Source organism: Aspergillus terreus, genomic scaffold (genome assembly GCF_000149615.1).
Source record: "Aspergillus terreus NIH2624 scaffold_15 genomic scaffold, whole genome shotgun sequence".
Lineage (NCBI taxonomy): Eukaryota > Fungi > Ascomycota > Eurotiomycetes > Eurotiales > Aspergillaceae > Aspergillus > Aspergillus terreus.
Window position 1 is genome coordinate 373,592 of NT_165938.1, and position 23,389 is coordinate 396,980.

The following is a 23,389-nucleotide window of genomic DNA, read 5'->3' on the forward strand; positions in this document are numbered from 1 at the left end:
GAACAAGATGACTAGACGAGTAAATACAGCGACTAAAAGCACTATCAGTCCGACTCCTCCGGAGTGATCACCTGATACGAGGAGGAAGAAGTATCACCACGGGAATCCGAGGAACCATCTTTCTCACTCCCCACGTCAGAATCACCCACCACCCCTGGGTAAAACTTTGGCTGCAACAACGCTGTCGCGGCAGCAGCTAGCTCCTTAACCGAGCACCCACTCAGCATTTGCAGAACGGGAATATCCACCTCCAACTCCTGTGCAAACCACCGCCGTAAGTCCACTGCAATCAACGAGTCCACCCCTAGCTCGGTCAACCGCGTATCGCCCGTGACGTTCCCACTGCCAACCTCGCCAGGGAGATGCAGTCGGTGATGCAGTTTGGCCGCAACGCCAGCTTCCACCACCTCCCCGACTTGGGCTAAGCTAGTCGCGCACTTGAGCTGTTCCACCAGGGGTACCGAGCCAGTCGCTGCAGATGATGGACCAGTTCCTTCGTGGTGATAGTGGATGAACGGCCAGACCTTGGGCGTACGGAACCAGAGGATATTCGGATACACAGCGGGGTCTTGGACGCTCAGTCCCCCGATGACACACTCGCCCTCACCCGGTCCAAATCCAACGTCAGATGGAGGACCACGACCCGACAGGATAGCATGGGCAAAGAGCTCGTGCAGATCTGGCTCAGAGACGAGGTGCCGTCCAATCATATCAAACATCCGAGCCCAGAAGCTATCATCCTTATCTCTGAGATAACCCATGGTACCGGCTACCTGCGCTGGCTGGAGGACACTCGCGACGAGTCCCCGGGCGCGGCGTCGCGCCGCAAGCGCGACCATGAAGTTGCTAGCGGCCGTGTAGGCCGACTGGCCCAGATTGCCAATGGTGGCGATAGCGCTACCGAAGAGGATGAAAAAATCAAGGCCCGGTTCCTGGCCGAAAATTTCATCTAAGAGAAGACTTCCCTGGACCTTTGGAGCGAGTTGCCCCGTCAGAACGGATAGGGGTGCGTCGACGAAAAGCTGGTCCCAGAGCACCATAGCACCGTTGACGACGCCGCCGAGCGGCGGCCATCCCGCCTTCAGAGCGTGTGCCACCGCAAGAATCGAGGCGCGACTTGTCACGTCCATTGATGTGACGAGGACACGCGCGCCTGTCGTGCTCTGCATCTCTAAGATCCACGCGGGATCCACAGATGGGTTGCGACTGGTGAGGACGATGTTGCGAGCGCCGCGGGCGATCAGCCATTGCGTGATGGATTGGCCGAGAGCGCCGGTCATACCGACCAGAAGATATGTCTTTTGTGCAGAGAGACGGACCAGTTGACTGGCCGGCTGGAGGTGTACTGGAACCGAGCCGCAAGGTGGTGTCCAATCGGCGACTGCTAGTTCTTGTGAACAGGATTGGATGTCTGCGATTGATGTGGCGATATGACCCGGTGCTGTCGATTGAACGGTGAGTTGATAAGCAGTCAAAGCGGCTTTGCGAAGAGCGTCTATGACCGCCTGAGGGTGGGCCGGGAGTGAAGATGCAGAGGGACGGGGGAGGACAGCTGTCAAAGTGGTAAGAAGATGTTCTTGGGTGACACCCGATTGATGACCGATTGCCATCATTCGGTCAAAGAGTCGATGGTCATTGGAGTCGAAATTCACGGCAGCCGTGAAATATCGAGGGAGAAGATGAGCCAGTTGTCTCCTGGACTCGTTCTGATGAACGAGAATGCTCTTCCCAAAACCTGTTGATGATGCAGCCGAGGGAGATGTGGTAGTGAATATAGGCTGAACGACCCGTGAAGCAGCCTCAATGGCAATGGCATGGCGCAGTATCGCATCAGCACCATGTACTAGGATTGTGGTGCCATTGGACTGAATCAGACTGGCAGCCAGCAAAGCTGTTGCCGTTGCGTACAGATACGCCGCCTCTTGTTCCTCGGAGATATCTGCTGGGATCTCCCAATAGCAGGAAGTTGAGATGACACTCGCAGATTGGCCTGCCAGAGCCACCAGACGTGTTTTGGTGACTTTATCCTGTCCGAGAACAAGAACCAGATATCCTGCGCCATTGATGCGAACCGCGCGATTGGTCGAGTATCGGACGTTGATGGTGACGCCTGTGCGATCACCTAAAAGCCTCTCCTCCCCAAGCAGAAGTTGGAGCTTTCCATCTGGGCCTTGACCAAGTACGACCACGCTCTCCTGCATGTCGGTAACAGGAGAGGTAACCGGGCGCCGAGCTGCGGCATACCGCCTGTTCAGAACATTGCTCGCGTTAATGCGTGGGAACTTCAAAATTCCGCCCGGGTAGAGACGCAGCTCTAGCTCTGTGCTGTGGACGCAACTTGTGAGGGTGAAGTCGTTGTTCTGGGTGGTATGAGCCAGTCGCAGAAGATGCTCAGACAGGACCACAGGTTGGACATCAGCCGGGTCGATAATGTTCAGATATTGGAAGACATTTGGATGTTCATAATTCATCGAGGTGAGAAAACCCTTGCTGAGGCAAAGAAAAGGATTTTCCGCTTCAGAGCCCATGGTTACCCAGAGTGTCTTCTCAGCCATTTTCACAAGTGCCTTGAGCCCGGCCAGTCTTGACTCCGTAAGACTTTGGAAGCAGGGAGTGTCGCTCAGGTCGGCCACCATCAACACAACAGCTGGAGCTCCCTCCGTGAGGTTCTCGATGGCGGAAACATGTTCAACATCTGAGAAAAAAGGATGGATAATGGCTCTTACGCCTGTCACCAGATTAGGCGAGCCTCCGATGATCACTCCCCGGCAGAAGGGAGGTTGAGGAGGGAGTGGTGTCAGAGGTTCTCGAATTCGAGTAATCTGGTCATCCACCGCTTGGGCAGCAAATACAGAGTACATGGTGAGTTCGTCGGCGGCGCGATCGGTGATACTGTCTATCCCACCGAATCCCGTCTCCCGGAGTAAGCTATCCCACTGTGATGCAGAGACCACAGGTCCCCACGGACGGCCGTCCTCCCGGCCGAGCCACCAGCCGTCGAAGGCACACATCAAGTAGCCGATGCGGATCGCATCAATGTTGGTGATCTCCAGTGCGATCAGATACCCTCCTGGCTTGAGCAGGCGCCGCACGTTGCGCAGGGTCTCGTGCAGTGCCGGCGTGGCATGAAGCACATTGGCGGCGATGATCACATCGTACGCGTTTTCAGTAAAGCCCTGCTCCAATGGGTCTTGGCCAACATCGAGCTTCTGGAAGATAAGACGATCTGCGTGCTCGGGTAGCGTCTCCAACATGTCTTCAAAAAACCCAACCGAGATATCCGTGAACGTGTAGGAATGATAAGCCCGGCTAACGTGCTTGAGCACCTCTCGAGTGGCAGAGCCTGTCCCCGCGCCAACCTCGAGGAGTTTCATACGCGGGAAACGCACGGCTAAGTCACCAACTAACTGACCCAGTCGGCGGTTGACGTCGCGCAGCTCGTGCTCGTCGCGGTAGAATTGGGTGAGCAATTCATCCTGCCGGAGAGCATCTAGCATCTTTGCTTCCCCGCGGAGGAAGGGTAGCAGGTTCTGGTAAACTCGATACATCATTCTATCCTCGATGCTGGCGTCTGGTCGTCCCCATATGTGTCCAAGATTCTCGAGGTTTTGACCTAGCCATTCAGGCTTGCAGGAAGCGCGCTGACCCATACGGGTCTCCTCCATAATGTGCTCGATCCAGCTGACTACGCTTTCACGATGCCAGTCGAAAGTGGCACGAAGTTCTGGCGTGACCTCCTGGAGGATGTCTTTCAGTGCAAGGAACGCCCGGCGCTCATACCCCTCTAACACGGTCATCCATTCTGGCGACAATCGAGATTCTGAACGGTTAACATCCAGGACAAGGGGCGTCCAATGCTGCACCCAAAATACTGACGGATCATCTGCCGCGGATGGCGGCACCAGTGAGGAGACGTGCACACCTTCGAAGAAGACGGCGCCAGGGCCGTTGGCAGCTGTGTACAGCTCCACGTCGCCCACAATGCCGTCTGCGCCTGTCCGAGTGACGGCAGCCTCAAAGGATAGCGAGTCAATAGAGCAGACAGCGGGGTTTACGCTGACTGTATCAATGCGGGTTGGGACATGTAAGGTCGTGAGTTGTCCTTCCCCTGCGGCAGCTAGAAGACCCTGTAATCCGGTGTCGAGGACTGCTGGGTGGATGAGAAACCCGGTTAAGGCAGGGTTATACACTTGGCCGGTGGCGATACCCATCTTCCGGGAGAGGGAATGAATTCCCTGGAAGACCCCAGTGTACTCGTAACCCAGGGTTCGAAGCGACGCATAGTACTCCTCCATGTCGGTCACATCGGCCAGCCCTGCGGGCGATGGAAACACAGGGCATGGGAGGACATCATCCTGTGGTGAACCCCAGGTCACTGTCAGGATGCCCTCTGCACACGTCTTGATGTGACCTCCAGAAGCAGCCATCTGGCAGCGGAACCGACCGACTGCCGTGTTGTCATCCCTGTTCTCCAACATAGGGGGGAGGTGGAAGAGAGTCTCGACCTCGTCTCGTTCATCCTGGAAGGAGATGGCTTGACCGATAATTAGGTCGTCTATACGGATTAGATGCAAGCTCTTTTCTTTCACCACAGCCAGGGCCAGAGCTGCCTCGAGAGCCATCACGATATAAGCTGTGGCGGGGACGACAATTTGGCCCTGGACGCGGTGGCCATCGAGCCACCGGATTCGCCGCGGGGATAGATAATGATTCCACCGCAGCTCACCCTCCCCAAGGTCTTCACTCAAAGACCCCAGGAGCGGATGTGGTGTGTTCCGTCGGTACAGCCAACCATTAGCCTTGCGGGTCTGATAACCGTGCTCTTGGCGATGGTCAAAAGGATACAAAGGCAGCCCACGGACAACTGAAGGCTTAGTGTTGGGCTGGAAAAGAGCCAGGTACCCGCGCGGATTGATGGCTTGTGGACCAAGATGGGCCCAAAAAGCCCCAATGGCTGTGGCCATGGACTCTATGGCACTGTTGTTCCGGACAGATACCCCGATATAAGGAATCTCCGCTGGAGTGATTCCTGAGAGTGTCTGTAGGGCAGGTCCTTTCAGCGCTGGATGAGGTCCAACTTCGACGATCAGGGAAGGGTTTGTAGCGGACATGGCAGCACTTAGTGCCTGCGAGAACAACACAGGACTGACCAGATTTTCTGCCCAGTATTCTCCTGTACCGAGCGTCTCTGTGACTGACCCTTCCTCCATGGGCCGCCCAGCATAGACGCTTGAATACCAGGTGGTGGTGGACATCGGGGTCTGAATCTGGATGTTGCAACCCCTCAATGCATCCTGGTAGGGCTGCGAACATGCCTGCATGTGATGGGAGTGGTAGGCCGTACTGACGCGCAGTAGACGGACGAAGATTCCCCTGTCCTTCAACAGCTGTTCAGCTCGCAGAATTGCATCCCGGTCTCCAGACACCGTGACGCTTTCAGGAGAGTTGGACGCCGCCACGTTTATTCGCCCCTCGGACGAGGAAACATCCTCACAGAGTGCAGTCGCTTCGTCCATCGAAAGACCAGCGGCCAGCATCGCACCTTCTCCCGAGCTACCTGGAGCCGAGCAAAACACGCCTCGAAGATAGGCAATGCGAATAGCATCCTCAGCTGTCAGAAAGCCGGCCGCAAAACCTGCAGCAATCTCGCCGGAAGAGTGGCCTACCACAGCATCAAAGTGGATATTCAGAGCCCAAAGCATCTTCACCCAGATAACCTGCATTGCTGTGCAAAGGGTCTGCGACAAGAGGGCCTCCGATAACCGTGATGTAGCCGAATCTGCAGCAAGCTCCTGAAAGAGTGAGAACCCCGGACGATACGGCTCCGGCAGAGCATCGAGAGACTGCTGCAGCTCATCTAGCCAGCCTCGCGCAGTGTTGGACGTGGTGATTAGCTCGAGTCCCATTTGCGCCCATTGAGCTCCCTGGCCAGTGAAGACGCCCAAGATGTGCTTCCTGGTCTTACCATGTGGTCGGCAAATCAATGTCGATGGAGCCCCTCCTTTGCGGACGGCGAGCTCATCCTGAATACTTCTCTTGAGGTGCGCAATATCCGGCGCCCAAAAGCCGACACGGTGCATCAGCGCGGAACGGCGCTCCAGTAGGGTCCATGCCAGATCGTGTACTTCCACATCGGGATTTCTGGAGAGATATCTGGAATACTGTTCCAGAACCGACCCAAGACTAAAATCTGACTCCGCCGAGAAGACAAATGGAAGTACGGCATTTTGGTTGCAGTCGACCTTGATGAGGCCTTCAGCGGGCTCGTAGCTTTCCAGAATGACATGAGCATTGGTACCTCCAAAGCCAAAAGAGTTCACTGAAACACGTCGGGGAACACCTGGCGAGAGAGGAGGCCAGGGGACAACGTCCACCGGAACTCGCAATTGCCGTGCATAAGGTTCCAGGGCCGGGTTCAAGCGATTGAAAAGAAGGTTGGGAGGAATTATGCCGTGTTGGATGCACTGGGATGCCTTTATAAGGCCGGCCAGACCAGCAGTTCCTTCCGCGTGGCCTACGACTGTCTTGATGGAACCGACATGCAGGACAGTATCCTCGTCCGAGGAACTGAAGAAGGCCTGGTGAAGGGCGGAAGCTTCCTGGGGGTCACCCGCCAATGTGCCTGTACCATGGGCTTCAACATATTGGGGTCGATCTTCCGCGCTGCGAGGATCCAATCCCGCCTTCGCATAAGTAGACCGGATCAGTTGCACTTGTGCATCACTCGACGGCATGGTGAATCCCATGCTCCGGCCATCATGGTTCACGCCGACAGCTCGGATAACACATTCGATAGGGTCACCGTCGGCCACTGCGTCTGAAAGACGTTTCAAGAGCACAGATGCAACGCCCTCGCCCCGAGCATAACCATCAGCCTGAGCGTCCCACATGCGGCTGCGGCTGGTTGGGGACAGCATCTGCAAATTGGATGCAGCGATGAACATCTGAGGGGACAACATGAGATTGGCACCAAGAGCTGCAGCCAGGTTGCAGTCGTGGCGAGTGAGTGCGGAGACAGCCTCATACAAAGCTACCATGCTCGCAGAGCAGGCTGTATCGATGGACATGGAGGGGCCTTGCCAGTCGAAGAAGTAAGAGATGCGATTGGCGAGGTTATTCCGCGCAACCCCCACGCTCCCATATTGTGGTGCTGCACACGAAACGCTGAAGATGCCCTCCCAGTCGGAGTTCATCACACCACAATAGACTCCCGTCGGGGAGCCACGCAGAGCATCTAAACGCAGGCCAGCGGTCTCTAGCGACTCATAGACGACTTCCAGCAGCATACGCTGCTGCGGATCGAGTGCCAGCGCTTCGGTGGCGGAGATATTGAAGAATGGAGCAGGCCTTGACGTTGTCAGAGAGGAAGTACCCCTGGCGGGCATTGGTTGCCATGGGGTTGGAGCCCTCCGGGTCATAGAAAGCGTCAATATTGAATCGATCTGCGGGTGGCTCTGATGCCACATCTCTGGGGTTCTGGAGAAGTTCCCAAAGCTTGGAAGGACTAGATGACGACCCAGCAAATCGGCAGGCTGTGCCAACGATGGCAATCGGTTCCATGTGTGCCATATGGAGCGACAAGTATGTACGGGTATGTGTGTATCGACAAAGATATAGGAGGATTGTTGATAGGACTACTGAACAGTGTCAACAAGAGCAATGAGTTCTCTGTTTATCAAGTTCAGCTCGGGTGAAGCTGCTATTTGACCTGATAGCATCCCAGACTCACTCATGACAGTACTTCCTCGATATGACATAACTGTGGCTTTGGTATCTAGCAGTTCACATGTCTGAATGCATGCATGATATCTGCAAGCTGAATACATGGATACCACCTCGGAGCAAACTGGTGGCTGCATGATCTTCGCACTTCAGCTTCAACTTCTCAGCCTTTTCGGCCAATTTAAAATCTGAATCTGAAACCAGATTATTTTCCTGCACCCGCGAGACCCGCCTGGACTTCGTGCTCGCCGAGGAATAGCTGGAGAGAGGACATACAAAGGAACAAGCAGAAATCTATCTCTTTCGGCTGATATCTCTCTATCGTCCTTTTCCAAGTCTTCTCTCTACCAGAACACAGCGTACCGATATCCTCACCATGACCTTCTACCAGCTTTCCGATGCCGAAGGTGCCGATAACTACTACAACCCTCTTCTCTTGTGGTGGTACGACTTCTGGGTCCATTGGGTCAGCGCGCTCTTTGCCTGGAAGTGTTCGTCTAAGAACATTCTCCTCCCTTTCTTCCTATCCAACATTGGATCTCGACACTGTGATGTTGGCGTGGGCACGGGCTACTATCTCTCTGCCGTGCGGAAGCGCCAGCCGTCCTGGCCTCAAGACAAGCTGACGCTAGTGGACTTCCACATCCGATGTCTAAGGAAAGCTGCCAACCGTGTGGGGATAGCGGATCGTACGGAGTGTGTGCTGGCCAATATCCTGGAGCCCATCCCCATACAGCCTGAACGCCAGTTCGACTCCATATCCCTTATGTATGTCCTGCACTGTCTCCCGGGGGCTTCAAAGGACAAGGGGCGCGTGTTCGCCAACTTGAAGCCGCTCCTCAAGGACAGTGGTACCCTCTTCGGGTCTACGCTGTTGTGCCGTGGGGTTCGGCAGAACTGGTTCAATTGGCTCCTGCAACGTATCTACAATGCTGTGGATATGTTTCAAAATCGGGCAGACTTCCCAGATGACTTTGTCCGTGCGCTGGAGGAGGAGTTCGAGGAGGTGGAGAGCGTGATTATTGGGACGGTCCTGATGTTCAAGGCACGGAAGCCTCGTCGCTAGGGTGTCTTGCAGTGATGTCAAAGTGCAGGAATGATAGCGCCGAGTGTGATGGTGGCGTGTTGTGCAGGCTGAATATTTGGTGTTAGTTTGCTCGAGTATCATAGGCTGCTGTATGAGATTGATGTTATATTGAAGTCTGGGTCTCGTATTTATACTCACTGTCTTACCAACTATTATTCCCATCATCCTCATCGTAACGCATTCACAATGGCCCTCTCTGCCTACTTCCTTCTCTGCTTGTCTGTCCTTGGACTAGACGCCATCTACGGCTTTGGATTCCGCAATGGCTTCCTCGAGCTCATGGCCAACAGCTACCGAGAGCGAAAGCTATCCGGCACGGCAGAGCCCTTGCAAGGCAACATCACCGGAACCGGATTGGACGAGTTGTTGGGAAACCTGATTGTCTTCTACTGGCCCGTGCTAGATGGCAATCATCCCGGTCTCAGCCTCCAGGCGTTTCATTTCTTGGGTGCAATAGTGGCCGTGTGGGTGGCGATCCAGGTCCAAAGCTGGAGATCACCGAACCGCAACAGCCTGCTGCGATCGTGAGTGTCTATGGCCTCGTATCCCTGTTCTACATTTTTGGGTCATGGTATCGACTAACCGGCATAGTCCAACCCTTTTCGCCATGCTATCCCAGGTCGTGGCCATCGCTGTCATCGTACCCCTCTGGTGCGCGATCTCCATCTGGTCGTCGTCGTCACCACGCCCAATTACCCGCGCTGTCTCGGCCTCAGCAGCTCATTCCATACGCCTCATTCCAATTAGCATGGTTCTGGGCTTTGGAATCCCCACTATCGGCATGCTCCTTCCGGAAAGCACACACCAGAACTTGTTCAGCAAACAGATCGCCATTGCAGTATGGCAGATCTGGCCAATCTATGTAGCGCTGTGGCACTGGGGTTTGCGGGTCTTATTCAGATCGAGACTGAAGGAGGGTATCTCCGTGAGAACAGCATGCCGGACGGCATGTTCCTTTGCGTTTGTATGCGCGATTATCCCACATGCGGTTAGCTGGGGGCTCTCACTGACACTGATTCCTACAAACCTCTTGGCCGATGTATTGCCTTGGCAGTTTGCTGGTGGCGGCACTGTTCAGGTTCAATCCATGGCCCAAGGAGGGCTTTGGTTCCTACAGTGGGATCATCTCATTGGAATGGGGAGTTTTCTCCTCTGGGCAATGCATATGCGGTGGACAGTGGAGCAGCAGTCGTCATTCCTACAGACTTGCTATCTAGCGCTGAAAGTTGGAGTTCTTTGTCTGATCTCAGGTCCCTGCGGTGCTGCCGTTTGGTTGCTGTGGGAGGAATCTCAATTTTGATATCGACGCGCCACCCAGCTTCGATCTTTCTGTTTGCCGTTGTTGGTCTTTCTCTGTTCTTGCGCTGCACGTTCTCGGGTCTCTGTTCCATGGTGTCACTCGCTTCTGCTCGTTCTTCGTTCTTTGGGAGATAAGCATGCCTGGTCGTTGTTCCAATGTCCACTCGCTGGACCAAGCGTGCTCCCACGATAAGTTGTCGTACTAGCCACTATCTAGCCCTACCAGGCATTCGAGCCTGACTTGATGGATTTCAAATTGATCTGCCAGATCACGTCACTGGCCATATGCCGAGTTTGCCATCCTCTTATCACGACTTCGTCCCAAACCTGGTCCGTATAGTTGCTCCAGGTCCACGTAGCTGGAGGCGGGAGTATGTCACACCCGGGATCCGATGATGCCACTGGCTCTTTTCGAAAGATCTCTTGGGTGCTGAAATGTTGATTTGCGTCCTTGTCGAAGGTATACAATTGTCGATCGCGCATCGCCTCTTACTCTTACCTCATGCCGCGCAAACCGGACAGTGCAGACTTGCTTCTCATGTATTACCGATATAGACTAGGATAGCGTAGATATTACATATGGCTCCAGGCGTTCTGCCAGCTTGTTTTACCCATTAATTGTAGGAGAACGATATACTCACATACAGGGCCATAAAGAAGGATGACAGAAGTGACATATCGTATATCGCAAATATCTCCGTCCGTGTATGATTCGGTTGATAGGCCTGTGAATCATTCTACTTTTGTTCCTGGTGGCGATCCGGCTGCGATGATCCGTAGGCGCCTCTAGTTTTGACCACGGGGCCGGAACCCCGAAGAGCTCGCTATTGCGGAGATATTGATAAGTCTCCTACTCAATATTTGCTCTAGTATACTCCTTTACGATTCTCCACAAGCCACTCCGTCAAGTTTAGACAAACATGCGGCGGAGCTCCCGGAGGCGCGAACTATTGGATAGCGTGCTACTACGTTTCAGACATATCGTCGCCTACATGACCCAGTGGAGCTATGACCAGGACGTTTGGATGTCAGGACATGCATGGCAGCTATCCTGCATACGCAACTGCTATAACGGCCTATACTTGGCGTTCTCGTGGAACGTCCCGGCAGTATAGCTAACCTTAGACGGGTTTCCTATCTGTTTGCATCCAGTCTGCTCAGGTTTCAAATCAGACTGCCGTGCAACCGAGATGGCCCAGCCTCCCGCAGTCTCGGCTACCTCGAAGACACGGATCAATATCCGTTCAGCCCAATTATCAGACTTAGAACAGTTATAGTGAGCGTGGCTAAGAGCACGGCATTACGTCGCAGGTTTCACAACCACAGACATCCACCCTGCATCTGGACTTCCCGGCGTGGCTCGGCTGGACATTTCCAGTGAGCCGAGCGGCATACACACGAAGCCGAGTCTCCTCGGATGGTCTTTCGCCCGGTTTGCCGGTCAGCGTCGATTGGAAAACCCAAGGTATGCCCAGACCCATACTGAGGTCCGCATCCTGGCTGGCCACCCTCAGAGCCACATATCCAACGATGGAAGGAAAAGGCCCCTCATTCAAGGTCATCATCGTCGGAGCTTCTGTCACGGGTCTAACCCTCGCTCACTGTCTTCATCGGGCTGGCATAGACTATGTGGTGCTGGAGAAGCATCATGAAGTCCATCCTCCGATTGGCGCCGCAGTGGCCATCCTGCCGAATGGAGGACGGATTATGGAGCAGTTGGGGATCTTTCGGCATATTGAAGACCGATGCCAGCCATTTCAAAGGGTGCATCTTTGCTTTCAAGATGGGTTCTACTATGATAGCCTCTCACCTAGTGTCGTCTTGAAAAGGTCCGGGCTTCATTGATCTCCGAGAGGGTGAAACAAAGTCGAATGAGGATGCTAACCCAGTGGACAAGCAGATTTGGCTTGAAGTTCGCCGCTCTGGAACGGACGCAGCTACTCGAAATCCTGTACACTCATCTGCCCGACAAGTCCAGGGTTCTCACGAGCAAAGGTGTCGTCCGGATAACTCCCCACGGCAACAAGATGTCTGTCACCACTGCGGATGGGGACGAATTCCAGGGAGACCTGGTTGTCGGCGCGGACGGCGTGCACAGCGTGACGCGGCGGGAGATGTGGCGCATTGCCAACATAGAGCAGCCGGGGTTGATCCCATTCAAAGAACAGGCCAGTATGTTTCTAGAACCATTATCGATTCCGCCCATTATTAACTGTTGATTCTCTGCGTCCAGGCATGTCCGTCGAGTTCAGCTGTATCTTCGGCATGTCCAACCCGATCCCCGGGCGAAAGCACTGGCAGCATATAATTCGGATCGGACCAGGCTTTACATTCTTGATATTTCCCGCTGCGGGGGACAGCCTCTTCTGGGTGCTGATTGAGAAGCTACCGCACAAGTATATCTACCCTGATGTTCCGCGGTTCTCGCAAGAGGACGCCGTTACACGCTGTGAGGCAGCCGCCAGTCAGCCTGTCTGGCAGGAAGTACGGTTCCGGGATATCTGGGCTCAGCGCCGGGGGTTCCGGATGGTTGCGCTAGAGGAGAATCTCTTTCGCACCTGGCATCATGGCCGGATCATCTGCATCGGGGATAGTATCAGCAAGGTGTGTCTTGCATGAAGCTCTTTTCCCATTCTTACGCTAATAGAGTCGTTCGCTAGATGACCCCCAACATCGGACAAGGTGCCAATACTGCCATTGAAGCAGCAGCTGGACTGGCTAACGTGATATACGCCATCACGCAAAACCACCACCAACCGTCGGATGATACCATTCACCGGGCGCTTGCCAACTTCAGCGAGAGACACCGCAAACGACTGGACGCTATCCATCTAGAATCACGCTGGATTACGCGACTGGAGGCATGCCAAGGATGGGTGGTCACGGCCTTCACGCGATATGTGGCGCCGCACTGTGGCGATCTCTTTGCGTTGGGAGTGGTGCGGAACTCGTACAATGGTGAAGTACTGCAATTCTTGCCGTTGACTGAGCGCTCGGGAAAGCACTGGCCGAAGCTAGAATGGTGGAATACGTGGGGTCTGTCCAAATGGCAGGAATTTGGAGAGAGACTGGTGTATTGCTTTGGAGTTGTCATACTTTTGTGGATCAGTTGGGCGGTCTTCAATGTTAACCAATTGTGAGATGGATGGGAGAAAACTGTATACAGTTGGTATAGACTCAACCATTGGTGGAGGCCTATGGAGGCAGTTATAAGTCCTCTTATCAGACTGATCCTAGATGGATACTTGTCACTGTCGATCTCAAGTGCATTCCCCAACAGGCCTCTCGGATAGGGATGATACTTTATAGACTGTCCAGTCAGTGATCACCAGGTCTTATCTTGAGTTGCCGACAATATATCAGGGCAGTACGGTAGTTCCCAAGGGAAAATGACAGAGAGGGGAGAAGAGGTGAAGCTCAAGAAGTGGTGAATGCGATTTTGCCAATTGGGCAGAGGAAAGTGCTAGTCCTAAAGAGGAATCTCGGCGCCTAAGGCTCCGACAATAAACATGCATTACCCTGTCGAGAATATCTTGTATCCAGAGACACTTGAAGGGGACTGAAGAGGTTACCAGCTGGTTGGACATGTGCCTGTGCAACCGCGCATGTCTGTATAAGCACTAATAATCCATTCGCCCATTTGGCCTCTGTGGTGGTCAGAGATATAAAATAGAGTCCAACCCCAACACGAGTTCCTATATTTCTGGTTTACGCAGTGTCCCGTTGTTAAACCACAATCTTCTCATTTTCTAACGAGTATTGCCATTGTATGCTCAATAATTTCCAGACATCATGGGCCAACAAGCTTCTACATCACAGCCAGGAACCAAAATCCAAGTGATCGGTGCCGGTCTCTCGCGTACGGGGACGGCTTCCTTCAGCAGCGCATTAAGTATCCTTTTGGAAGGCCCCGTGTATCATGGCGGAACACAGGCCACGATGGGATCACCGTCAGAGATAAGGTCATGGATGAAGATCCTGCGTCACCGGCTAACACGGGAGCCCCGAGACAGGGAGGAAGCCCTCAAGCTGATCGCGAAGAATCTGGATGGATATGCTGCCGTCACCGATGCCCCCCTGCGCGCAGCTGATCCCAGAGCTCTTGGAGCTTTATCCCGACGCAATGGTCATCTGCACAGTCCGGGACCCGGAAGCCTGGGCAAAGAGTCACAAGCAGCTCCGTAACTTGGCGACGTCGTGCTTTCTCCGAGTCGTCCTCCTGCCACTTTCTGGAATGAGGCATTTTGTCAGATTCATCTCGCTCCTCCGGAACCTGTGGCAGCAGATATATGGGAGGAGAGAATCGACTCTCCAGGTCTACCACCGGCATATTGCTTGGTTGAAGGATGTCGTCCCTCCGGATCGGTTGGTCTTTTTCGATGTGAAGAAAGGCTGGGAGCCGCTGTGTAGGGCTCTGGGAAAGGATGTGCCAGAGTATATTCCCTTTCCGCGGTTAAATGATTCAGAGGCAATCGATCGTGCGGCTGAATACTATATCAAGAAAGGTCTTACTAGATGGGCCTTTCTCGCTGCGGTTGGCGGTATTGTCGCATGGTTCATTTCGCCTAAGTCTAAGTTGTGACCATCGATTGAAGAGGCTGCGCCAGGTGTATGAGCTGGCCTATGCATGGGTGGGCGCTTATACAGCCTCCTATGGGATACTACAACGAGTCTTGGCGCTGAGCCTCTTTGTTACAGTCACAAAGCAATGAATGACTCTTGCTCCCCCTCCAGCCTTTAAAGGTAACTTCTATCCTGCCCTCCGATGGCTAGGTAGTAGTAGTGACCTCTTCTCACTTCCTGCATGAACACAAGATGGATGAGTCTCCCCCACCTTCTCGACTTTCTCTTTGTACTCTGCCTCTGGAATCGCGCCAGGCGATCCTTGGGCATCTCGACGATCTACACGCCCTTAAAGCTGCGATCCTCACGCACTCTTCCCTCTACTCTGCCTTCGTCAGCCATCAGAATGTTATCGTGTATCGCATTCTCTCAAGCATCATACCATCTGGACTGATGAATGAGGCAATATGTGTCTTGAATGCATCTGTTCTGGAATCAGAGCCTTGGACGCGAGAGAGAGTCATCTCGATCATTGAACAGTACAGAAATCCCCAGCCCCCTATGTCACTGAACTTGTCCGTCAGACAAGCCTTCCAAATCCAAGATCTACACCATGACATCGAATTCTTCTCCTCGGATTTCATATCCGCCGCTCAGTCAATCAAAGGCACGGGATGGGTACGCCCAGCATCGTCCCTGGAATGGTCCCGCATTGTCAGGACCTTCTATCGCTTCCAGATTCACCGGCATCTATTCCGAAAACGAGATCGGAGGCGCGCCAAAAACAAACCGTCTCCAGACTTTTCACGGCGTGAGCAATGGAACATCTGGTACATCGACTGCCCAGTCTGGGAGCTAGAACAGCTTGCTTGTGTCAGCGAATATCTATACCGCAAGATCGCAATCCGTATGACTACTCTCTTCATGTGATCACGGCATGCTCTTCTCGTCTCGTGGCTTACACTCCTAAGCATTCAATGAGATTGCAGCCCACGATGTAGACTGGGGGTTTCGTGGCGTCGTGTTCGGCTACAACGAAGCATGGGAGTCTGACTATGGTGCGACCTGCATAACGGCGTTGGCAAGTATCTCTCCGTATATTCCTGGATCAATGGCTAAGCTATTTTCATAGCTCTCGGAGGGTCTTCCATTTCTAGCAAAGGCCATCACCACCGACAGCTACGAGGAACGTTACCGTCTGCTGAGCCCAAAGGCCTCGGGAATTGCCATCTTTCTACCCAGTGACGTGCAGGACATTTTTCATACCGATGTAGATGAGACAGTCCCACTCAAGGACTACACCGCCGAGCAACTAAAGTCATTGGAAGGCTCCAAGAGGTCCGATACCGATCCCGGGCCCGCAGAAGCATGGCATCACGCCCACCTGGAGCTCAACTGGCCTGCGTTTGTTTGCAGCTATGAAGTCCATGATCTTCGGCGATGGGGGTATGTGATGTGGGATTACTCCCGACTGGTGGAAATGGGGTTTTTCGACTCACCAGTCATCCATCTTGTTGGACTATGGTCCGGCCATGCCAGATCAAGCTCAACAAGATCGCATTGTGGAATCGTTGGTGACGCGGCGGAAGCTCTATTGGAGGGGGGCCAGAGGATGGTGGGCGGAGGGTGATGAGTCTCGGTTGGAGTGGGAAGGACCGTCGGAAGTGTCTGATGAGGAGACGGATATCGCGCATTTTAAGACGAGGATTTTTTTCTAATCGCTGCTACCTAGATGCTCTAAATTCTAGTGCTTCTAGTTATTGTTCATTTTATTGATTGTCTAGCGGTGGAGATGCATGCTTAGGTATGAAACAGCCGACATCCGTACCTCGGGTTCTTGCGGGTTATCCATGGATCCATCGGGTTATCCGTAGATCCATTTCCCCGGACTCGATTATCGGTTTGCGGGGGGCGAATTTACGACAGACGGTGAACAAGTAAGCTAAGTAATACTACATACCTACTAAGCATGCATTTAAGAATCCCCGCACGACCGCTCGGCAACCCTCGGTCTTAGACTGTCCCAAACATTCCTCCGCAGCCCCCTTCTTGCTTTCATCCCATACACAGCACCATGACACACCCCCAAGAAGCTGTCCACCAACTATCGCTCCAAGACCCCGAGCGCTTCTGGCTGCACCATGCAGAGCAACTGCATTGGCACCGAAAGCCCTCGCAGGCTGTCCGTCGCACCACCAAGACCCTCCCCAGCGGCATCACCCACGACCACTGGGCCTGGTTTCCGGACGGCGAGATCTCCACCACCTACAATTGCGTCGACCGACACGTCCTGGCCGGCCATGGCGACGATGTCGCCGTCATCTGGGACTCGCCCGTGACGGGGACCAAAGAGACCTACACCTACGCGCGGCTTCTCGATGAGGTCGAGGTGTTGGCCGGCGTGCTGCGCGAGGAGGGCGTGCGCCAGGGCGACGTCGTCATTATCTACAGTGCGTTCCACATATACCATTTACATCCGAACACCTACGCTAACGACCACAGTGCCCATGATCCCCGCGGCGCTCATCGCCGCGCTGGCCATCACCCGGCTAGGCGCCATCCACGCCGCCGTGTTCGGCGGCTTCGCGCCGCACTCCCTGGCGCAGCGCATCGACGCAGCCCGCCCCAAGGCCATCATGACCGCATCGTGCGGCATCGAAGGCGCCAAGGGCGTCATCCCGTACCGGCCACTCGTCGAAGCCGCCGTCGCCGCCAGCACACACCCACCCGACAAGATCCTCATATGGCAGCGCGACCAGCACCGCTGGAACCACCCGGACAAGCGCGGCGGCCAGCGCAACTGGCAGCGGCTGATGAAGAGCGCGCGCATGCGGGGGGTACGCGCATCCGCCGTCCCCGTGCCCAGCACGCACGCACTCTACGTCATCTACACGAGCGGCACGACGGGCCGGCCGAAGGGCGTCGTCCGCGAGGCGGGCGGACACGCTGTCGGCCTGCACGTGTCCATCCGCTCCCTCTTCGACATCCGCGGCCGCGGCGACGTCATGTTCTGCGCCTCCGACCTCGGCTGGGTTGTTGGTCACTCGTACATCCTGTACGCGCCGCTGCTGGTGGGAGCCACCACCGTGCTCTTCGAGGGGAAGCCCGTCGGCACCCCGGATGCTGGGACCTTCTGGCGCATCGTCGAGGAGCACCGTGTGCGCACGCTGTTCACCGCACCCACCGCCATGCGCGCCATCCGCAAAGACGACCCGAACAACGATCTCTTCCGCACCGTCGCGGCCCGCGGCGGTCTGCGCTCCCTCCGCGCGCTGTTCCTCGCTGGCGAGCGCAGCGAGCCTAGCATCGTTCGCAGCTACCAGAGTTTACTGACGGAGTACGCCGCGCCGGGCGCCGTCGTCGTCGATAACTGGTGGTCGTCCGAGTCCGGGTCGCCTATTACGGGTGTCGCCCTGCGCAGCGCCGCGGCCGCCATCCCCGACACCCCCGGCGTCGCCGACTGGGACTCCCCACCACGGGCTCCCAAACCAGGCTCCGCAGGGCCACCGATGCCCGGGTTCGACGTACGCGTAGTGGACGACGAGGGGCGCGAAGTCCCGGCCGGGACGATGGGAAACATCGTGCTGGGCACACCACTCGCGCCAACAGCCTTCACGCGCCTCTTCAGCGACGACGACGGCCACAGCGACGAACGCTTCTACCGCTCCTACCTCGGCCGGTTCGGCGGGCGCTGGGTGGACACCGGCGACGCGGGGATGGTCGACAGCGCGGGGTACGTGCACGTCATGGGACGGTCGGACGACATCATCAACGTAGCGGCGCACCGGTTCAGCACGGGAGCGATCGAGCAGGCGATCCTGTCGCACGCGGCGATCGGCGAGGCGTGCGTGGTCGGCGTGCCGGACGCGCTCAAGGGCCATCTCCCGTTTGCGTTTGTGCAGTTGCGCGGGGACGCGGGAACGGGGCCGCTGCCGGCGACGCCGCCGGGGGAGCTGTTTGCGGCGGTGAATGCGCGCGTGCGCGAGCAGATCGGCGCGATTGCGTCGCTGGGCGGGATGATCCAGGGGCGCGGCATGATTCCCAAGACGCGGAGCGGGAAGACGCTGCGGCGGGTGTTGCGGGAGCTGGTGGAGCAGGCGGTCGAGGGGCGGTATGACGCGGCGGTGAGCGTGCCGCCGACGGTGGAGGATGCTGAGGTGGTGGAGGTCGCGAGGGCGCGGGTGCGGGAGTATTTTGAGGGGCGGGGGAAGGCGAAGCTATAGTCATTTCTGTGGGGGATGGATGACACGGGGAGCGTATAGTGTACGAGGGGGGTGTATGGTACCATAATCATGCCCATTAAAAGGTATAAACACTAGGAACAAACAGCAGGCTGCCGACGCAATCGCAATATGAACAAAAGTTGAATAGGTTAAAGGCTAGTCGTATCCACGGAACAACAGCCTACATATTCTCGGATTCTCTCCGGGAATAGTAGAACGAAACCACCAGTCATCCACTCATAGATCCAACTCTAGAACAGACAACTCCCCCCAATCACCAGACTCAACGCTTACAGAAGGTAGGCCACGATACCGAAGACGGTAGCGAGACCGGCACCGGCGCCAGCAGCGGCGCGAGAGGCACCGCCGGTGAAGACGGGGGCGGCGGGGGTCGTGGCCGAGCCCGTGGCGGCGACACCAGTGGGCGCAGAGGGAGCAGAGGTGGGCACGACGGGGATGACGGGCTTGGAGGAGCTGGGGACGACGACGACGGAGCTGGAGCTGGGGGTGGCGACGGGGGTGGAGGAGCTGATATCGTCAGAAGTGCATCAGTATAGAATGATGGAGTAAACATACCACTTGGTGCAGCGAGTCACGGTGGAGGTGATCAGAGGCCGGGTGATGGTGTAGGGGCCGCCAGTCATGGTGTAGTGGCCAGGCTAGACATATTACGTTAGTTGGGACTTGATAAATAGATACGATCAGTACGTACAGTGCTCACGCTGTAGGTCTCGGTGCCGTGGACGAAGGAGGTGCTGGACTTGGGGCAGAAGGTGGTGTACTCGGTGACGACGACGGTCTCGGGCTGCTCGTCAGCAGCACCGGCCATGACACCGGCGGCGAGGGTGGCCACAGTAGCGAAGAGAGAGAAACGCATCTTGATGGTGGGAGAAGGGGGAGGAGATTATCCAGAAGTAGATATGTAAATAGGGTGGTAAAGAGCGACGAAAGTAAAGAATGTACTCGGTGAAACCGGGATAGTTTGGATAGAGATCGACTGGATGGAGAGAGAAGAGAGAGAGAAGGAGACGAACGGGATGGGCGTTATATTAATATAAGGGAAACTAGCTGGGGCTGGGCTGGATTGGACTGGGTCTAAGCCGACTAGTTTGATTAATCTTGTGCTCGACTCCTGTACAGATTTGATTATCCCGGGCAGTAAGGGGGCTGATGGTCGTGGCAGTAGTAAGGGAGTATGAAAGACTATACGCTACTGGTGATGTTCCTGGATTTAGGGTTGTTGTTCTATTGCCACTCACACTTAGTATCCTCCACGTCCCCGGTACCCCTTTTCTCCACGCCACGGAGTAAAGAGACGGAGTCACAACAGTCTACTTTGCTGCATGCTTAAGTATCAAAGCCTTACTTTCATTCAAAGATGCATGGAGGACGGGTTTAAGAATGACACACGCTCTTTCTCGCCCTCACTCTCTCTGTGTCTCTCTCTCGGTCTCTCTTATATCTACTATCCAAGAGAGAATGCTGCCTACGGACAACTCATTAAACAGATTTTTCCGCCTGTTTATCCTTTCCCTCTTCAGAATACCAAGAGCCCAACTTTATCGGGCATAGTCAGTTCTTCGGAGGTCGATTGAGTCTCTGGATTGCCGTGATTGTCGCACCGATCCTCTCATCCCTGGTCTGTCCGACACATCATCTCGACGTGGTCTGCAGCTTGCCTCCTGCAAGGTCAGGACGATCCAAATCATGTCTTACGTAGCGGTAAGGGCAGCCAGCAAGGCACAGAGGACGTCTCATCTCGACTCAGGAGGTTGGGAGGGATTGCGTGGACTATCAATCTATTAGACTACGAGTATCATCGGGCTCTTACAGTACTAGGTAGTAGGAATGTATTCAGATGAATGTATTGATTGACGTCACTCATATACTTCCGTAGATACTAATAATATCCATCAAAACACTGGACCTCCAAAGAAAAGGAAAACACACACAACCTCCAATCTGATGTTTCCTTGCCCCTTATGGATGGTGAACGGCGGGACATGTCAGCATCGCCCAGGGACAACCGAAATCATCCCCGAGAACGGACCAGCTGAAAACCATTTCTTCATCTTGGATTTAGTTGTGTGATGAAGAAGAGAAGAAAAGAAGAGGAGCAGAAGGTGGAGTGGAAAGGAGAAATGTAAGCGAGCGGAGCGGAACAGCAATAATCCGGTCCTCGGAGATGCTAAGCCCCATCCGGTCTAGCGCGCCGCTTCCCGCGGGCAACTGGGCGCTTCTGACATCTTCCGGAGACCGTCGATAGGCCATTTTATCTCTTCTCCTCGCGCTTTTCTGTCGCAATTCTCCTCCTTCTTCATCCTTCTTTTCCTTCATTGCCTCTCCTCTACTTCTCCTGACTGCACCATGCTCAGCCGTTGCGGTCGTCCCGTCTCCCGCGTGCTCCCGCGTGTCGGAAGCTCTCCCGGAGCTATCGCCCTCTCCTCCCGCATCCAGCTCCCCTCCATTCCCCAATCCCGCGGCGTCTCGTCGTCCAGTCGCGATGGACAGCAGCATGTATGTGGAATCTCAATGCTAGCTTGAATATGCGCTGACCGTTCTCGCACAGCTCCTCTCCGCTCATCTGAAGGAGGAGGACCCCACGATCTACAACATTCTCCAAAATGTGCTTTCCCCGCATGCGCTTCACGGCCCACCCCAACTGACGCCGAGCAGGAGAAAAAACGTCAGAAGCATTTCATCAACCTCATTCCCTCCGAGAACTTCACCTCCCAGGCCGTCCTCGATGCCCTCGGCAGTGTGATGCAAAGTCTGTCAATTCCTTGCTGTCGTGCGCCGTTCCGTCGCTAACCCGAGCTATAGATAAGTACTCTGAAGGATACCCCGGAGCCAGATACTACGGTGGAAACGAGTACATCGACGAGTCGGAGCGTCTCTGCCAGCAGCGCGCGCTCGAGACTTTCCGTCTCAACCCCGAAGAGTGGGGTGTCAATGTCCAGCGTAAGTCGTGCTCCGTCAATTCGACAGATCCCTTCTAACAAACCAGCCCTCTCCGGTTCTCCCGCCAACCTCTATGCCATCTCCGCCCTCCTCAACACCCATGACCGTCTCATGGGTCTGGATCTCCCCCACGGTGGCCATCTGTCGCACGGCTACCAGACCCCCACCAAGAAGATCTCCTTCATCTCCAAGTACTTCGAGACCTTCCCCTACCGTCTCGACGAGTCCACCGGTCTTATCGACTACGACGCCCTGGAGAAGAATGCTCTCCTCTACCGTCCCAAGCTCATCATCGCCGGTACCTCCGCCTACAGTCGTCTGATCGATTACCCCCGTATGCGCCAGATCGCCGACGCCGCTGGCGCCTACCTCCTCAGCGACATGGCCCACATCTCCGGTCTCGTGGCCGCCGGCGTTCTTCCCTCACCCTTCAACCACTCCGACGTGGTGACTACCACCACCCACAAGTCTCTGCGCGGACCCCGTGGCGCCATGATCTTCTACCGCAAGGGTGTCCGCCGGACGGACAAGAAGGGTAACCCCGAGATGTACGATCTGGAGGGCCCCATCAACGCCTCCGTCTTCCCGGGCCACCAGGGTGGCCCCCACAACCACACCATCACCGCGCTGGCCGTCGCCCTGAAGCAGGCCCAGTCGACCGAGTTCAAGACCTACCAGGAGACCGTCCTGGCCAACGCGCAGGCCCTCGCCGAACGCCTGGGCAGCCCCCTCAGCAGTGGCGGTCTGGGATACAACATCGTCTCCGGCGGCACCGACAACCACCTCGTGCTGGTGGACCTGAAGAACCGCGGTGTGGACGGTGCTCGCGTCGAGCGCGTGCTCGAGCTGTGCGGCGTCGCCAGCAACAAGAACACCGTGCCCGGGGACAAGTCCGCACTCAAGCCCGGCGGTCTGCGTCTGGGTACCCCCGCCATGACCACCCGTGGCTTCCAGCCCGAAGACTTCCGCCGGGTGGCGGACATTGTCGATCGCGCCGTCATCATCACCCAGAAGCTGGACAAGGCCGCCAAGGAGAGCGCCGCCGCCAAGGGCGTCAAGAACCCCAACACCGTCAAGGCCTTCCTCGACTACGTCGGCGAGGGCGAGGAGATCTCCGATATCGTCCTCTTGAGACAGGAGGTCGAGGACTGGGTGGGTACGTTCAGCCTGCCGTGGCAGGATGAGTAAATGTTTTGATGCTTGTTATGGGTTAGGTTCTGTCATGTTCGGGCGTTATGGCCATTTTATGAATGTAGATAGTATGAATGACATTTTTGTTCTAGATGAGGATCTACCCATGTGGCAAAGTCCCCATGGTCTTTCGCTGTGTTTGGGCCTTTTAGACAAAAGATAGTCTTCTGAGGTCGTACGAACAATGTCATAATAAAAGGCTAAAGGCATTGCTTCGATATATCATACATCCCACGTGATATCACCGTTCCATCTTTCAGCTGCACCTACCTTAGAGACCACCTTCTGTCTTCACACTGCCAACACCATCTTCTCTGAAAACCAACACCAAAGTCAAAGAAAA

At 55.3% G+C, this 23,389-nt stretch overlaps 9 protein-coding genes across 9 annotated transcripts; 7 read left to right on the forward strand and 2 right to left on the reverse strand.

The window, feature by feature from the left end:
• Window positions 1-44: 44 nt before the first annotated feature.
• On the reverse strand, window positions 45-7,569 carry pyr2 (non-reducing polyketide synthase pyr2; the record flags this gene model as incomplete). Its single annotated transcript, XM_001218238.1, has 2 exons — window positions 45-7,164; window positions 7,373-7,569. 2 exons carry the CDS (start codon window positions 7,567-7,569, stop codon window positions 45-47), a joined length of 7,317 nt encoding a protein of 2,438 aa, XP_001218239.1.
• Window positions 7,570-8,098: 529 nt separating this feature from the next.
• On the forward strand, window positions 8,099-8,788 carry ATEG_09618 (class I SAM-dependent methyltransferase; the record flags this gene model as incomplete). The annotated part of the gene is made up of 1 exon (XM_001218239.1): window positions 8,099-8,788. The coding sequence occupies one exon, from the start codon at window positions 8,099-8,101 to the stop codon at window positions 8,786-8,788; it is 690 nt and encodes a 229-aa protein (XP_001218240.1).
• A 207-nt stretch (window positions 8,789-8,995) lies between these two features.
• Window positions 8,996-10,109, forward strand: ATEG_09619 (uncharacterized protein; the record flags this gene model as incomplete). Its single annotated transcript, XM_001218240.1, has 2 exons — window positions 8,996-9,333; window positions 9,401-10,109. 2 exons carry the CDS (start codon window positions 8,996-8,998, stop codon window positions 10,107-10,109), a joined length of 1,047 nt encoding a protein of 348 aa, XP_001218241.1.
• A 1,529-nt stretch (window positions 10,110-11,638) lies between these two features.
• ATEG_09620 (FAD-dependent oxidoreductase) lies at window positions 11,639-13,248 on the forward strand (the record flags this gene model as incomplete). The annotated part of the gene is made up of 4 exons (XM_001218241.1): window positions 11,639-11,937; window positions 12,009-12,280; window positions 12,342-12,712; window positions 12,769-13,248. The coding sequence occupies 4 exons, from the start codon at window positions 11,639-11,641 to the stop codon at window positions 13,246-13,248; spliced, it is 1,422 nt and encodes a 473-aa protein (XP_001218242.1).
• A 652-nt stretch (window positions 13,249-13,900) lies between these two features.
• On the forward strand, window positions 13,901-14,293 carry ATEG_09621 (uncharacterized protein; the record flags this gene model as incomplete). The annotated part of the gene is made up of 1 exon (XM_001218242.1): window positions 13,901-14,293. The coding sequence occupies one exon, from the start codon at window positions 13,901-13,903 to the stop codon at window positions 14,291-14,293; it is 393 nt and encodes a 130-aa protein (XP_001218243.1).
• A 630-nt stretch (window positions 14,294-14,923) lies between these two features.
• ATEG_09622 (uncharacterized protein) lies at window positions 14,924-15,601 on the forward strand (the record flags this gene model as incomplete). The annotated part of the gene is made up of 1 exon (XM_001218243.1): window positions 14,924-15,601. One exon carries the CDS (start codon window positions 14,924-14,926, stop codon window positions 15,599-15,601), a length of 678 nt encoding a protein of 225 aa, XP_001218244.1.
• Window positions 15,602-16,745: 1,144 nt separating this feature from the next.
• ATEG_09623 (putative acyl-CoA synthetase) lies at window positions 16,746-18,894 on the forward strand (the record flags this gene model as incomplete). Its single annotated transcript, XM_001218244.1, has 2 exons — window positions 16,746-17,121; window positions 17,174-18,894. 2 exons carry the CDS (start codon window positions 16,746-16,748, stop codon window positions 18,892-18,894), a joined length of 2,097 nt encoding a protein of 698 aa, XP_001218245.1.
• A 290-nt stretch (window positions 18,895-19,184) lies between these two features.
• On the reverse strand, window positions 19,185-19,771 carry ATEG_09624 (putative GPI anchored protein; the record flags this gene model as incomplete). The annotated part of the gene is made up of 3 exons (XM_001218245.1): window positions 19,185-19,422; window positions 19,471-19,553; window positions 19,607-19,771. The coding sequence occupies 3 exons, from the start codon at window positions 19,769-19,771 to the stop codon at window positions 19,185-19,187; spliced, it is 486 nt and encodes a 161-aa protein (XP_001218246.1).
• Window positions 19,772-21,261: 1,490 nt separating this feature from the next.
• Window positions 21,262-23,198, forward strand: ATEG_09625 (serine hydroxymethyltransferase; the record flags this gene model as incomplete). Its single annotated transcript, XM_001218246.1, has 7 exons — window positions 21,262-21,378; window positions 21,434-21,520; window positions 21,571-21,664; window positions 21,718-21,855; window positions 21,902-23,011; window positions 23,070-23,107; window positions 23,139-23,198. The coding sequence occupies 7 exons, from the start codon at window positions 21,262-21,264 to the stop codon at window positions 23,196-23,198; spliced, it is 1,644 nt and encodes a 547-aa protein (XP_001218247.1).
• Window positions 23,199-23,389: the final 191 nt, after the last annotated feature.